At 36.0% G+C, this 16,642-nt stretch overlaps 2 protein-coding genes across 4 annotated transcripts in view; one reads left to right on the forward strand and one right to left on the reverse strand.

Annotated features, from left to right (window-relative positions):
* TPMT (thiopurine S-methyltransferase) overlaps window positions 1–16,642 on the forward strand; it is a 43,168-nt gene that overhangs the window by 2,996 nt on the left and 23,530 nt on the right. Inside the window, exon 2 of the mRNA XM_042806814.1 lies at window positions 4,367–4,799. Coding sequence (XP_042662748.1) covers window positions 4,782–4,799 — 18 coding nt within the window. The 5' untranslated portion in view covers window positions 4,367–4,781. The remainder of the gene's footprint in view (window positions 1–4,366; window positions 4,800–16,642) is intronic.
* KDM1B (lysine demethylase 1B) overlaps window positions 275–16,642 on the reverse strand; it is a 29,434-nt gene continuing 13,066 nt past the window's right edge. For all 3 annotated transcript variants that reach the window (XM_032998935.2, XM_032998933.2, XM_032998934.2), the window contains exons 12-22: window positions 15,612–15,686; window positions 14,095–14,232; window positions 12,428–12,599; window positions 11,262–11,389; window positions 9,675–9,806; window positions 9,262–9,336; window positions 8,231–8,347; window positions 7,297–7,422; window positions 5,747–5,869; window positions 3,611–3,763; window positions 275–3,010 (exon numbers count right to left, since the gene is read on the reverse strand). In XM_032998935.2, the coding sequence (XP_032854826.2) occupies window positions 2,927–3,010; window positions 3,611–3,763; window positions 5,747–5,869; window positions 7,297–7,422; window positions 8,231–8,347; window positions 9,262–9,336; window positions 9,675–9,806; window positions 11,262–11,389; window positions 12,428–12,599; window positions 14,095–14,232; window positions 15,612–15,686 (1,323 nt within the window). In that variant the 3' untranslated portion in view covers window positions 275–2,926. The remainder of the gene's footprint in view (window positions 3,011–3,610; window positions 3,764–5,746; window positions 5,870–7,296; window positions 7,423–8,230; window positions 8,348–9,261; window positions 9,337–9,674; window positions 9,807–11,261; window positions 11,390–12,427; window positions 12,600–14,094; window positions 14,233–15,611; window positions 15,687–16,642) is intronic.

The raw sequence follows: 16,642 nt of genomic DNA on the forward strand, positions 1-16,642 counted from the left end.
AGCTTAAACTTCTTGCTAAGGAAGATAACCTGATACAAACTTATCAATTGCTTTGTAAACTTTTAAGGCAAAAGACACTGACTATTAATGTTATTGTCCAAATAGAAACACAGTTAATACTTTGGGCTTAGAGAAGGCTGTAGAGCAGCACTTCTGAGGAACTGTCTAGCTGTTGAAATATACTAAAATTAAATCTTAAATCAGTAGCAAATGTAACAAAAAAAGTAGGCTTAGTCACTCATTAAATTTAAAGAAAGAAAACAACCCATGAGCATCCTGTGGATACTTTCCAGTTTTATTCTGCTGCCATAACATAGTCACACAGAAGAGTTGAAGTGTAACAGATCATGCTCTGCATTCAAATATTTTTGATAACATTTAAACAAATCTACTCAAAGAAAACCTTCCCCAATTCTTTGCAGGGAATAAATTAAACACAAGAGAAAAAACACATACATGCTTGAAATAAAATTTAACATAGGTTTTAAAGTTTTGGGGAACATTAATTAAAGAATGAAGTCTCAGAACCAGCCTGATGTTCTTACACATTTCAAATGAATGTAAATTAAAATGGAACATACTTATTTTACTTACTCCTCAAACTTAAATGCAGCACAACACAGTTTAAGTGCCTTGGCACCAAAATAATATACAAATAATTCATAGACTAGGCCCTTGGTAAATTTATCATCTGTTATCCTTTTCTTAATGCTATAAGTGTGCAGCACCTAAAGCCAAATGTGACAGTGTTTATTCATGTCCATCTCTCTTCTCTAGAATATAGCATTTATCAACCTGCAAAGTTGTAGATAGATTTAACACCTGAAGTACAAATTAACAGGATGGAAGCATATGCCTAAAAATCAAGCATGTTCACACAAACTTTGGACTGCAGAAGTAGATACTGAGCTCAACTTTCCAGAGAGGCCCAACCTAAAAATGCAGTGTGTTTACATGTTATTAAGCTGACTGAAGTTTTGACCAAATAAGTAATAAGCCTTTTTCCCACTTTCAGAAGCTCCTCTCCTAATAATTTTGTCCTGTTTCATAAACTGAGAAACTTACAACTCCAAAATATGCAGCACTCAAGCTTTCCAAATTATGCTATGAATTGGCCTAGAACAAATGAAATTAACAAAGTGCAAATGATTTACCAAAATCTGATGTCTGATTATCTTTTATCATCAGATTATTTTATGTTGCTTCTTATAGCCTTTAAATTACAATTTAATACTTGGAAATACTTTAAAACTGTACATACTAGCATTTATGTAGAGAAAAATTATGAACAGTTACACTTTTCCTATTAATCCATATATTTCAGCTTTAAGAAGCAGAACAGAATATATATCTGAAAAACATCTAGTTATATAAACATCTTCACCTTGTAAATTAGAGATTAAATAAGGGTATTTAACAATACTAAAAAAACTAAAACCAAAATATTAGGTATTTAAGAAGAACTGCGCTTATTCAGTAGGATTTTTAAGGTTGCCTTTTTTTTCCCCCAAGGATAGAGCTTTATGCAAATTATCACTGTAACTCAAAAAAAGTTTGCTTTGTCATTTTAGAGATGAAAAAAAAAAGAAAATAGCCTATGCATGAGAGTGCAGGAAAGAATAAGTGCTTACTTTTCTTCCAGAAATCATGAGGCCTATGCTGTAAAGTTATAGGGAAGGTGTGGGGGAAGAGATCTAAAAGTTGATTTTAATTTTTTTTCATCAATACCATTTTAGTGGAACAGTAATACAACAGATATCCTGATTGTGTCTGACATTTCTATTGAACAATATATTGTTTTCTTCCCTGTCCCATAGAAAAGCTATTAGATGGATGCTTAGCCCTTACTGAATTACTCGCCCAAGTTGGTTTTAATATTTTAATAACAAAAGAAAAAAAAAACACACCTTCAAGTCAAAGTGCAAGCCACCTTGTTTCAGCCCTTCATAAAAGTGTTAATATTTTTCCTCATTCATCTTCACTTATTTTTTAAATATAAAAGCTGAATGAGCCGTAAGGAACTTAGAGTCCTTCAACCCCCACTGTGCACTTATCAGTACATAGTTTCTCTGCTCAGCCCAAATGAGTTTGGAAATTTGTTTTCAAAATAACCACAGAAATATAGTATATTTAAGCTGTCCTTTTTCTACATGATCAGAAGCAATAAGCAAATCTAAATTTAGCCTATTATTGTAACAAGAATTTCTCTGAATAAGTAGCAGAGAATGTTTCAAAGTTTTTTTAAAGTATTGTAAAATTTAATTTTTCAAGTTTTTATTAGATACAATAACCTTTCTATGATTGCACTGTAAACTGTTCCAGCTATCTAAATTAAAGGAACAAACCTGATATTCCAAAGTCCACTTAGTGGAGGCTAATAATATGAAAAACGTTACAGAAAAGGTTATTGATTGCAAGTGAAAAGAATGTTGAGTTCCTTCCTATAATAAGTCTATAATTTGTCTAGGCTATTCAGGCTTTTGGGAGCAAGTCTGAATTCTTATGAGCATTATCAACCCAAGAAGTACAGTTAGTGGAAAATTCCCATCATAATTTCTAACTGCCAGCATTTTGAATGCTGTACATTTACTTAGTCTTGTTTTAATTTGACCTTCCGAAATGAAGGTTTATGATAGCATGGCTTGAGCCATACAGAAAAGGAATCTCAACAAAACTTCTGTTAGTTAAGCTATAGCCAGGGACTCCAATGTCACTCTTGATAGTAATACCTTATCTGGAAAAATGCCCTGAATAATATGTAAAGGGGGGTGGGGGACAAAGAGGAAAATCACGAAGATTTTATCTTCAGGTACCATATACTATATTTAAGTACCACTTAAGAAAAAGGCAGCAATAGGAAACTTGAAGATAGTTTTACCCACAGAAAACAATTAAAAATATATCTATAAACACAAAATTTCAGTACTTAAAATGCTGCTATTTTGCTCGCTTCTCGAACCCCACTCAAGTAAGCTCCCGTAACGGTCTGAGGAAAGTGCCTGTTTGTGGCCTGTATTTAAAAAACAAACAAACAAAAAGTGAATTATTTCTAAAACTTTTAGAACAGATAGAATTTCAGTTTGTAAGATCAGTTGTTTTCTTTAAGCATATACCAACATTTTTAAAAGCCATTGGAAACTCCTTAGAAAGAATTTAGGAGGAAATATTTAAGATTTTTATCTACTTCAAAATTTGCAAGCAAGTCAATGTAGTAGTCTGTTTTGCCATCTGCACTTTAGTGGGGCAGGTGAGCTGTGCCAGTATAGAATGCACCTATATCATCATCAGCATGCGTTTGTTGCGTTACCCACAAATGGAGTAACAGAAAGACATGTTGACTACAAATACAAGTGGATTGTGTAGTCTTGTCATGTTCTCCACTTATTGGTTATGCAGTTCACTCCTGACCTGAAATATGTGGCAGACTTTCCATGCCCAATAGTAATATGAATAAAGAGGGTTCTGTGTCAAAATGAAGAAACATTAGTATATTTGTGTAATAGAATATTTATATGCTACCTTTAGGCGAATGGTGTTGGTTAGCAAAAGACAATCTTTCACAAGAAATAGTTCCCCAATAGCCTTAATCAACAGTAACAAAGATACTTACCTCACCAGCAAAAAAAATTTTTCCTTGTATGTCTTCAGCTGTAATGTCATAGGCTTCACCACTGCCCCCTGTTTTCACAAAACTATACGCCATCTGGAGCCAAGGGTCTTTGCTCCATCGAGTAACAAAAAACTTCACTGGGTCAGGAACCTCCTGAATAATCAAAATAAAAGTTATGCACTGCAAAGAAAAGCTCATAATTGCATAGCTTTTTCTCACAAACGGTCTCTTGTAATCTTTAGAGTGGGTAATAGTATTACGATACAGATCAGATCACATTCCAGAATTAAATTCCAGTTTTCTATATTATACTAGTAACCACAAAGATAATTGTGTTTTCTAGACTTGCCTGGTGCCTGAATCATCCCAGCTGCACTGTTTTGAATGCAACAAATATGGATATTGTAATATACCTAGAACTACATGACAAAAAAAAAATCTCCTCAAAATACATAGATACTCTTGCAAACATATAAAATACCAATACCAACATAATTCAACATGTTTGTATGTATAATGTGAACACTTTTTATCTCGGTAAGGAATGATGCTTTGCTACTTCTAGCTTGTTAAATCTCAAAATGTAACCATCATTTTGGAGATAATTTTATTACAATGGAGAAATAACATTACTTAGATAAGATCAGAAAATGAGCTGTCTTGAAAATTAGATTCAGGGAGAAAACAAAAAACAAAGTCAGAGTGTCTGTAGCTAAGCCATGACAGTAATACCGTGTATTCTTTGTCACATTGCAGCATGCAAATTCCCCACGGTTCGACCAAAAATAGCCTGGATAACAACTGTATGGAGGTTTAAGTCAACTACAGCTGGGTCTTACTCTTGAGCTTGTGACCAGTAAACAGAAGCAACCCTGGTTACCTCCTACACAACATCTGGTATCAGCAAACTATTCCATTCTGGTAGCACATGAGAGACTAAAGCTCAAGCAATCAAGACAATGGCTAGCCAAGTGTGGACATAATTCATGGACATCCCAGAAGTTTGGGTACACCCGTGGAAGCTATCTTGTGTTTGAAAATCCTGCTGCATTGTGGACAGATGACTGAAATTCATAACTGCTATAAACCAGAGACAGAGATGAAAAATCACTCTTCTAGACTGGAGTGACACCAAAACCAAAGACCCGTTTGCTACCTCTGCTATGTTCTCATGAGATCAAAATTGCAGGTATGTGGACTTACATTGCACATTATTCTGGTAACTGTTAAGCCATTACCAAAAGTATGTTTTCTAGGAAAAGTCAAGCTTTCAGATGCCAAAGTTTTTCTAAGATCATTAATCCTGACATCTGAACCATCAGTAAAACTTGAGAGATCACCCATGAACATTAACACAGGCATTCCTTGGGATCTAACTGCTCTAAGTAATTTAACTAAGGCATTACTGTCTATGAAGTGGAATGCAAATAACATTGTTAAATTATAGTCTTCTGCTTGGCCCAGGTTTCTCTGATTTTCCTATTAGTTTTTATCTTAATGATGAGCTGGGGGAAGGAAAAAAGGTAGAAATTCTTATCTGATGTTTTTTTTTTACAGTCAGGATCTAGGGCCTTTGATAGATCATTTTGCCTGTACCTCTATCACAAGACAGCTCAGGAAGGGTTGGTTGTTTCTTACTAGAAGAGTAAGGGACTGGCTTGGTTTGGGGGTGCTGTAAATTTCAGTTACATTTTACATGGGATGGGGTGGGAATCATAATAATTCATTTAGCTTAAAGCTTTTATGTATTGGAAGTGCTGATGACCAAAAAACAAAACAAAACACACCAATGTTTAGAAAAAGTGGCAGCTAAGAAGTGTATTTGTGTTACTTGCCTAGAGTACTAATTTTAATTTATTTTCCTTTCTAAAAGCATTTTAAAGGATGATAGTTCACTTCTTGTTTTCAATTCATTACCATTTTCCTTCAGACAGATCTAAGGTATGTCAGGTCATGTTTTTCAGACAAGAGACCAAACACTGTGTTTTTAGTGTATCTCAAAGGAAGGAACTGACAAGAAAAGAAAAATCGTTTAAAATGTCAAAGGTTTTCCTATACATCATGAAGTAATATAATAGAAAGCTTTATGTCTGTTGGCAAGTTAATTCATCTCTTAATAAAAGAGGCTTCTCTTACCTGCTCCTTAAACAGTTCTCGAAGTACAGTCATACACTGTTGCAGTACTTGTTTATCATCTAAATTCTTAATGGTTGTCACAGCATCTCCAGTGACCACTGACATTAAAATGCTTTGTTTGCTCTAAAAACAAGACATTCACATATGAGATCATTTAGAAATCATTAGGTTAAGTATTTCTTGAAAAGTCCCTTTTAATTGGTATTGACAAAGAGATTTTCAGCTACAAAACAACTTTTGTGCTAGAGGAAAGTGGGTTTGATTCCTTAGAATAAAGGGTGCATATTCTACAAGGGGCCATCAGCCCCTTTTGCAACTTGATGAATTAACTGAAAACATCCTATCTACCTAAAGATTTGGCATTTATAGTGTTACTTTTTTGTCACAGACCTCTTAAGCTCCAGCTCTGTGCCAAAATTCTACCTCAACTGTACTCCAATTTCAAAAGGTGGTAACAAAGAGAATCTATTTAAGTACTAGATAGTATTGGTCCAGTCTAAACATATCTGAGTTCTTACTGGCAGAGTTTGGCCTAAGAAATGAAAGTGCAGTTCTACTGCTGTTTCCTTCCACTTTAAGAAATTTGCTACCATGCAGAAGTTTCAAAGATGAAGTGGTGACTATAGAATAGCACACAGGTTCTAAACGCCTTTAAATAACGCTCCATGTCTTGTTTATGTAAGGCAATTCTTCCATTACTAAACTTGAAAACTAGCAGAGAATAACTATCAAGCAAATTAAGAATTCTATCTAGTGTCTCTGGACAGCACCAGCACACTGAACCTCATGTAGAATGAGCTTGAAAGTACTGAAGAGCAAACTGCTTTAAGGAAAGTCATATACAGGTACAGATAGTGTAGTTACAGAGCACAATATTCACAGGATGGTTTTCCTTTTGGAGTAAGCCATAAGGTTACAAAATGGCCTTTTAATTGCTGCCAAGTAGTGAGCAGCAGCTGTTGTAAAAGCATGAAATGTTAAGATATGTGTGTAATGTGTCTGCTTGGAACTGGCAGGGAAGAGAAACATGATGTTAATGCACTGGTGTGAATTTGTTTTGAAATTCATGAGTTTGGGACTGACCCTACAGACCTCAGTTTCATTCAAAACCTACTGCTTGTCTTCTGCCATTCCACATCATTATTCATGCTAGTGCAAGCCATTAAGTGTTAATAGGCCAGCATGATGTTTTTAACAGGATTTTTAGCTTATTTATATAAAGGAACAGAAGTCCTAAACTGGAAATGACGGGTAGATTTTTTTTCTCTATTAGTACATCTGTAAGTAAGGTATTACAGACTTGTTTTCAGAGTAGTTTGAGAATATAAGCATTAACTTGCTTGTATATTACTTTGTATCCAAACATAGGCAAACATTCCCATCTATTAAGTATCAATCAGCTATTTCTTGATAAATAACACTGTTTCCACTTCTTTTAACAGTTGCAGGGATGGGGGGGAAGAAGAAATCTGTCTTGTTCAGTAATTATGGCACCTAGATTCCAAACAATTTCTGAAGGGTCAACAGAAAATACAGCCAGCATATGATACCTCTGGATCCATGTCATAGAAAACACTAAAGAGCCCACGTTGGCTGGAGTTGGGTGGAACATGACCAAAAAAATCAGCTCCTTGAATTTTACTATCCCAAAATCTGTAAGGAAACTGCAAGGCAATCTAGAGAGAGAGAGAGAGAGAGAGAAAAGTAAAGCTTTTCATACCACAAAATTCATAACTGGGCATGGTATGTGTTCTAATTATTTTTTGCTTTTCCACTCAATGAGAGACACCCAGTTCTCTGAGATAGGGGGGCCTGTTCTCCAAGGGGGACAGGGAAAAAAAAAAACGCTAGTCTTCCAAATTGCAAACGCACAGACTATCCCATTCACAATGGAATTCACTATGGAAAATGCCCAAGAAATTCAGCATTTGCACATAGTGATCCCCATCCAGTGTGTGGGGATTCTGAATCTTGCCTTCAAATTTCAGCACTGTTATAATCCTGTTTCTGGCATTACTTCTGTTACTGTTTCGTTCTAAGCACTCATCTTACTTGGGATCTTTTCAGGAGAGACTGTCTTTTTGCACTGCGAAAGGGTAGGAGGTTTTACACTGGTCAAATACACAACCTGGAGTATTCTTCGGAAACAGTTCATGTATTCATTAGGTTGGAAGGACCAGGAATAAGCATATTATTAGAATTTTGGAAGATCTAAGACCATCATGAAGGCTTGCTCAAAATTAGGCACAAAACATTTAAGCTGTGAAGTGATTCTGCAAATAATTTATTTTAAAAATCCATTAGGTTGGAAAGTCTAAGAAACAGAAATACATGTAATCCCCGATAGCAATTTGCTCTTCTGGGCTACTGTATACAAGTAAAACCAAATGCATAGTAAATCCTGAGAATACACAGCAAAAACAGGGACAAAGCAGCCAATGTTTCTATGGAAAGAAAATTAAATATAATCCAAAAATTACTTACCTTCTCAATGACTCCTGCTCCCAAACTATTAATGGCTTTAATTTTTTTTTCTGATAGTGGAGGATTAAACTGAATGGTATTTTTCTGAAGAAGGGCCAGTGGTACAGTCACTAATACCTGAAAGAAATAATTACAACAGTAGCAAAAGCTGAATACTGCACTTAAGCCTCACAGCATCCTCTTAACTATCTGGGATTATTCTCGTAGGATGCAGCATAATACTCACCAGACATCTCTAGATTAGTGTCTGATTTTACTCCCCATTAATGGGAAAGAACATGCCTTACATTCAGGTGAGAACAGATCCTGCAGTTCACTGGTTTTAAGTTGTAGTCTGTTGAATTGCTTATCTCAGAGTGGCTAACCATGCTACTAATTTTAATACCTCCTGTAAATGACAGTCAATAACTCTCAGATTAACAAAGCTGTCTTTCTGAAAGATGAGATGATGGTCACTGTTTTGGTTTGGTTTTACTTCCTTCACAGATCCCTCCTCTTTAAAATATGCTGAGTAACATTGTTGATGTCAATCCAATCTTGATCAAGTTTATGTATCATTTTAAAAATTACTAAAAGCTAAATTACACAGCATGAAGCAGGTGGGGATACAGAGAATAAGGGAGACTGAGAAAAATGGGTTGTCAAGTCCAGCATACTAAAGGAAAAAATTAACAGGGCAGATTCACATGCTAAATGGGGTAAAGCTGAGTAGGGAATGGAACCAGAAAACATAACTGTCACTTCAAAGACCAGATAAAAATTATTTGCTTCACATTTTTAGTACTACCTCTATAGTGCTTAATTCTTCAAATCAGCTAGTACCCAACACTGAAGCACATTCAATGAAAAATAGCCTCTAGGACATCAGAATATGGGACATTAGAATATATCAGTTCTCATCTTTCAGTGGGGAGAAATTGGACTAAATAGTCTTCTGAGGGGGGAAAAGAGAAAGACAAAAAGGACATGTACTGTGATCAATATTGTTCCTGTGTTCCCTAAAGTCCTTAATCATGAAGCACGTTGGGTACCTTTTGTGTTGTCCACACTGTTCCATCTGCAGTAGTGACCTGTACTTCTTCACCAGAATAGTCAATACTCTGTACCTATTGAAAGACAGATCATATGGAATGCAAATTCAGGCAAGAATAGCCAATATACCACAAATCTGCAAATGAGAAATAGAAGAACACAAATTTCCAGAGAAATATTGAAAGAAAAAAACCCCAACCTCCATGGAAGCTGAAAAAGAAAAATCATCGTGATTCTAACACGTAAGCTCATCATATCACAGTATTTGAGTACTCAAAGAGGATTCTGAGAAATCCTTAAAGTCAAAATAATCACAGGCACAGATTTGCCTCGTCTAAAAGAATACAAAGATATGACTGAGTGCTTCAAAGCAATCCAAGACAGGCACTGCATCAACATTTTCCAGACTCACTGGGAAATTCAGCCGGATGTCCAGCCCTTCTGCCAATTTATCAATCACAGTAGAATATCCCACAGTTAGAAGAGTGTGATCTCCAGCAAACTGGGCAAAAAATTCATTGTGGTCCCATGAGCGTGCAGATACCTGTGGACAGAACATAACTAGTTGTCTCTACTGGTGAGGTGACATGGGTACTAGCAAAAGTCCTACAGCTTAGAAGAAGTCACCCTAATTCCCTTCACAACTGAAAAAAAATAAAAGAAAGTGTATCACCAGAATGTATGGCAATGCTGACAAAAGCAAATGGCTTATTTGCCTAAGGCCACTATACAACATAAGAATTGCTGGATTAAGAAATGTCATAATATGGGTTGGTCACTAGCAGGTAATTTATAGTTCTGCTTGGTAGAAAAAACAAGGAAAGTAGTACAAAAATTCAGGTGGATTGCACTGTATTTACTTCAGTTTTCTGTCTCTAGCAAAGAAATCCAATTTCACAGCCTTAAAACTTCAAATAAAATTGGAAATATTTTATTTCCCATCATGAAGAGGAAAATAATATGCAAAAAAATCTCAGTGGCATTTTTCTGTTACTTTGGATGTTCTTCCATGATATCTTTCATTACCTTCTCCCCTCACCCCTGCAAACTCATAGTGAGTACAATAGTGATATTTGCACTAAGCAATTACTACTCAGCAGTCAAAAATCTGAAGCAATTCTCAAACTGCTAGTCAAATGCCTATTCTTATCACTGCAGTTGCATTTACTTCATATTTTGATTTTAAAATTGAAAGTAAGATAGATTTTAACATCTTTCTTATTTCCCCTGGGTGCTCATGAAGTGTGAAAGCTTGACATATCAAAATATTTTCCATTGACTTCCCTGGTATAGCATTGTCTTGCAGATTTTTGTTATGTTCTTATGTGCTTCTCAGTTCAGATCAGATTTGTGCATCTGCATCAATCAGCTGTCCCACTACTGCAGTACAACTGACCCCAATCATCTTAATCCAGGGAACAGGACTGAGTAAATAATGCACTGCAAGCAGCATCATACTTTGGTATTTCCTGAACCTGCTTGGTTACAACTGAAGTTGCGAGGAAAGCCAAGTATCACAGAGTCAACAGAATACCTAGAAGTGGTGAACTGGGGCCCACCGTCAGGGTGTTGCAACACTTCAGAAATTAAATGCATTTATTCTCAAGATACCTAGCAAGGTAGAGAAATACCTCAGTTTTTAAGCATGGAACTGAGAAGCAGAAGTCACACGCAACATCTGAGGAAGAGTAACTCTCCTGTGAATTCTACCACCCAGCATCTCGGCAAAACTCCCTACTCCACTGCACCATTTATTCAAATTCCACATTAAAGAGGATCTCACTGGAAGTATCTCATGAACTCCTATCAGATTACCTAGGGCAGTGCTGGAGTCTGTCTCAGTGCTTTTAAATGAACAGGTTAGGGATGTAGGAACAGTTCAGGGAGAGCTGATTCTTCTTTTGGGGCCACAGGATGGATCAGATTACTTCTCAATGTTACTTCCAACCCTATTTTCTACGAAGTCCAACCACTTCAGAAGACAGCTGTCAAAACTCACCTGAGAGAGATTGCTGCCACAGGCATACTCTAGATTACTGAGATGGAACTGTAGTACCTTTTCTTCCAGCTCACTGAAGTGGATACCAGACTCCTGAATAAAGGCTTTATAGATCTCTTGTATTTTTTCTGTGAAAGAACATGTTTAAAATAAGAATATATCCCTGTTCGTCAGAAGTCCTACTGCATTTCAACATGCTGTTCTCTGGATCACAAGATTTTCAAGCTGATTGCTAACTTGCAGTAAGATGTTTTCCTTCTCATAGAAAAAACCTCAAGATGTTTCTGGTGATAAAATACAACTTTGTTGTTTAATCATAGGTTTCCCTACTAAAATCTTCTTCAAAAAGGAAACATACATAGCTTCAGGGAAAAAAAAAAAAAGTGTTAAAATGATTTCTGAGAAAAAAAGAAAAAAAATAATAGACACACTGCAACAGCACAGCTGGGCTAGCCAGTTGAGACAGGAGAGAAATTAATTGTTTAGCTATCATCAATATACAGTTGAAGATATTTCAAGGAAAATAGAATATTTGCAAGTGAACCCTGCTCAATGTTTACAAAACAAAAAGAGCTGAGACATTTGATCCAGAGTTCACTGAAGAACATAGGAGTTGCTAATTCTGTTTTACAGAATCCACGCTGAAAAGATTTGGGAGGCAGACATTTCTGAGCAAGTTTATCTTCTGTTGTTGAACGTGCTTGCATGCTGTAAGTGTGGTGGGAGGCGTTACCAATGGAGATGGGACTATTCTTGCCAGCAGAAGGCTTTGATCAGGCTCTTTTTTAGACAGATCAGTCAAAAAGTATGAGAGCTCTGCCTAGCTACGTCATGCTTCAGCAAGAATCGAGTCTTTTGAACTGCTAGTGCAACTAGTTATACTGAAAAAGCTACTTCAGGAAAACAAGATACTACATCAGAAACCATACAGTATTATAAAAGCTTTCAAATTAGGTTTCCTTAAAAGTTACAAGTAACATTTTGGTCTGTGTGTATATGATAGTCAATCTCCCTTTGTCCTCCACAGAACCAGGTTATCACTGTTGGATTTAAGGCCAGATGTACAGCCATATGCTTCCAAAAATATCTGATGTAAAAGTCAAATTTAATACAAAAATCTATGAACATAGCCAACACTTTCACTTGGCAATACATCTCCCACTTACCACCAAGAGGAACATCTTGATGTTGGGTTTTATCTTTTCTCCACTCAGAGACGACATCTAGAATGGCATTGAAGTGAAAGTCCATACGTTTATCAATAGTCGGATCTGTTATCCTTCCACCTTCCTGGATCAAGTCACATTTCTCCCCTAGTTTGTGCATTTTAATGCCAAGCTTAAGAGAAAGACATTATTGCTTCTTAAGTATGGAAAAACTACAGTATCTAGCCTGCTCAAAGTTATTTAAAGTAAGGTGAATCCCTTAATCCCAGATTTAAGTGATGGTGCTTAAAAAACATCTGCAACTCTAAATAATTAGTCAGATTAACTCAAACTCTCATTCTCCTAAAGCTGGAATACCAGCAATCCTTCCATCTATCAACTGTCCACAAACTGTTTTTTTTTCCCCACTCTTCCATCCTTTTCTTTATTGGGGATTCCCAGAAACCTCATCTCCAACTTTCCTATCAGGCCAGAGGCCAGTATAGAGATATTGGGTCTGGTAATCAAACACGATGAACCAGCCTCCTTATCTCTACCTCTTCATATTCTCTAAATCACCATTAAAATAATTTATTTTCTACAACTTTCTGGTGCCTGATGCCCAAAGTTCCCTGCATTCAGGAACTGACAGGATGTTGCTTGCCAGTTACTGTGAGTTTTATTAACAAGCAAGCAAAGAAATAAATTCTTTGGAATTAAACCCCATATCTTGCTCTGCTTATCCAACTTGTATAGAACTTACAACAGAACTAAATCAGAATAAAGACATTTTTATGTTCTACAGAGTCAGCCTAGAGAAAATAGCACAAATGTAGCACTATCTTCTTCCTAGGGCCTTGTTACTTAGGGTGCACTCCGGTGTTTTTCACATATCCTCACATCTCTAGGATGTCAGTCACCACTGCAGATCTCTTCAAGAGACAGTTGTACTTTGAATGAAAGATTACGTCAAACAACCACGAAGGGATGAGCACACACTGTATATTCAGAAGTCAATGCTCCTCATCTCATAACTAAAACACGAGCTTTTAAAAAAAATAATAATTTCCTCATGACATTGTAGAATATTAAACAGCTAATCCAGCATGGGCTGGATTTGATGCCTCTCTGAACAAAATCCATACTCAGGTTCCACCTGGAGAAATTCAGCTTCCTGCCCCAAAAAAAAAAACAAACCAAACCAACAAATTAAAAAAAAAAAAAAAAATCAAACTGCAATGTGTTTGCATCAAGTAGTTGTTAGACATACTCATCTTAACATCTGTGGAATGGAACTAGAAATATAGAGGCTGAGCAAACACAAGTCTGTCATAGACGTATGTATTACGACAACACAGCAACAACCTCCCACAGTAAAGCCTGTCTCAGCTCTAAGAAAGTCTTTTACGTTACTATCTCCAGAAAAGGTGAAAAAACTGGTTTCTCTTGGTTCTAAAGCTAGAGCTGCCTTGTTTTCCTTTACAGAATGTGCCTGAAACCATTCTACAGCCCTTCTCTGTCCCCAACTGTTATCAAATATATAATAGCAACACGGAGTTTACTTACAGTGCAGAACAGTGTTTTAATCATGTCATGAAAAAGGACTCCCACCCTTACCCAGCCACTGAACCTGGCTTTAACGACAGTTTTTCACTAGTGATAATGCATGACCACTGCAGGGAACCCACTTGCTCACACATTAGTGCCATTGGGTTGTTGACACATCCGTTGACAATTTGTGCACCTCTTCCAACCGTGACTCCTTTGAACGTCTTATCGTCCCACACTCTGCCACCAATTCTGTCTTTAGCTTCCAAGACAATGACCTATGACACAACAGAGCTTAGTGAATTGTAAGATTTGATTATATTAAACATATCTATTCAAATCAAGAGCAAAGGAGAAAACAAAACACAAAAAACCCCAAGCAATCCAGCAGTTCTAACAATCTTAACACTTTATTTTTGTTTTTGAATATAATTCATTTATGCAATTGTCTTTTAAAGGTTACCCTTTGGGATATACATATATAAAATAATTGTTACTTTTAAGAAACAACCCTAAAAAAAAAAATAAGCCTTCTTTCTAAAAAAGCTAAAGACATATTCAGAAAATCTCAAAATGGGAGTTTAAGGCATGCTACAGGCTATTAAACACAATGATCTAGGCGCAGTGTCTATCTGAGGAAGTCCACACACATTCTGGAGCAATTTATGCCTGAGATATTCCAGGAAAACCCCATTCTCACGTATTTCCACAATTCATACATACTCCCTTCAGTATCCAGTACTTGTCACAGACAGACACAGGATGCTGGACTAGATGGATGTCTGACTGAATATGTTTACCCTTAATTACTTATATTATCTTTTTATTTTTAAAGAAAGTCTTTTTTATATAAACTTCATCTCTCCAGAACAGTAGAAAGTAACAGTGTGTATATATATAAAAATATACATAATATATTTTATATATTAAGAAAAGGTCCTGCCAGTTGATATTTATGTATTTTACTGCAGAATAGCTTTCCACAGGGCGTAATGTACAGAAAAGCTGCACTGCAATTTGCTATTTAGCAACCAAAGAATGAGATAATGGGCCAATAGGATTCAGGGATTCATATGAATACATACATACATACATTAGCATATAAATATATAAATCTGGAAAGTCTGATGCTCATTCGTTTCCTTAACATCAGCCTTGCAAACACTTAATGCGTAAAGAGACCCATAGATTTTCATAAGAATATTCTGATGTGTAAAATTATGTCAAGATGTAAATATTATGAGATCACACTGTCAGTGATAAATATGAGGGAAAAGGGAAATACATGTGATTTACTTGTTTTTAATAAGCAACAAGTACAGTAAAGCGCACAAACAAAAGAAAATTTCACCTCATTTCAACAGCCATCATCATGAAAAGTCCCATTATTTGGTCATGAATATCTGTGTCTCCCCCATCCTCCCAACCCAAATCTATGTAAAATATTCACTGCATGCTTTGTTGAATTTTAGACAGAAATAAATGCTGGTTTTAAACAGCAGATTTACTCAGGAAACTCTCGGATTTTTCAAATTAATTAGGATGCCCTATATGTAAACGTTTGCAACAAGAATGTAATTTCTTTAGTTTTGATGAAGAACACTTTCAAAGCAGAGGAAGTCTGATTTTTTAAGTAATGTCCTGTAAAATTTCTTACCTTAATTCCAAAGTTGTGCAGCTGTCGAGCAGCTGCTAATCCTGCTGCACCAGCCCCAACAATAATGACAGATTTCTAAAAAATAATAAAATATTTAAATAAATAAAAATAGTTAGAACTAAAATAGAAATTATGATTGCACACTTACTTTTCTTCTTGCTAAAGTTAAAAATACCTGTAAGGTTTCAGAAATTTAGGCTCTCTTGTCCTCCAGTGCATTTAATATAGAGAAAAGATCAATTGTAGCTTTGAAAATAGTTACAGTTTTTAAGGACTTTAAAAGCAGCTGTTTTAATTTCTTTTAATGTAAACAGCTGAAGTTATCAGTCAAGTAACAAAATCTGACTCAAGTTACCAGATAAGAAACATACTTACCTTGTAATTATTTCAATCACAGAGTGGGTTGACCAGTAAAAACCAGTTTATAAGTTTAAAACGTATATAAATACACTTCCCAAACATAAATCAACTTACAATTTCTAGGAGATATTCCATTACAGAATACACTAATTTGGTAAATTTCTGTGTGCTGTCAAGCAAATTGCTAGTCATAAATATGTACCCTTTAATTTTGCGAACCAACAGGGAATGGAAGTTTCCTCACCTGGGGAAGCAGAGGTGTATTACAAGGTTAAGCTATGAGAACAACTTAAGTGTACGGTGTATTTTTCATACAGTTCCTATCCATGTGAAAAGCCCATAGGAAGCACAGATCCATAGGACTGAATTCCACAGATTTTAGTGGGCACAAAAACCTTGCTGTGAATAGTTCCGTGTCTCTAGTTCCCATAACCATTGAAGGCAGGTAAGAACTGTCCTGGTTTCAGCTGAGACAGAGCTAATTTTTCTCCTTCTTAGTAGCTAGAATAGTGCTGTGTTTTGAATTCAGTATGGGATTTGATAAAAGCAGCATGTTGATAATACTCTGATGTTTTCAGTTGTTGCTGTGAAAACAAGGACTTCTCAGTTTCCCATGTCCTGCTAGTGTGCAGGTACACAAGAAGCTGGGAGGGAGCAGAGCCAGAGCAATG

This window comes from Tyto alba, unplaced genomic scaffold (assembly GCF_018691265.1).
Source record: "Tyto alba isolate M040663 unplaced genomic scaffold, T.alba_DEE_v4.0 Super-Scaffold_48, whole genome shotgun sequence".
In the NCBI taxonomy this organism is placed as follows: domain Eukaryota; kingdom Metazoa; phylum Chordata; class Aves; order Strigiformes; family Tytonidae; genus Tyto; species Tyto alba.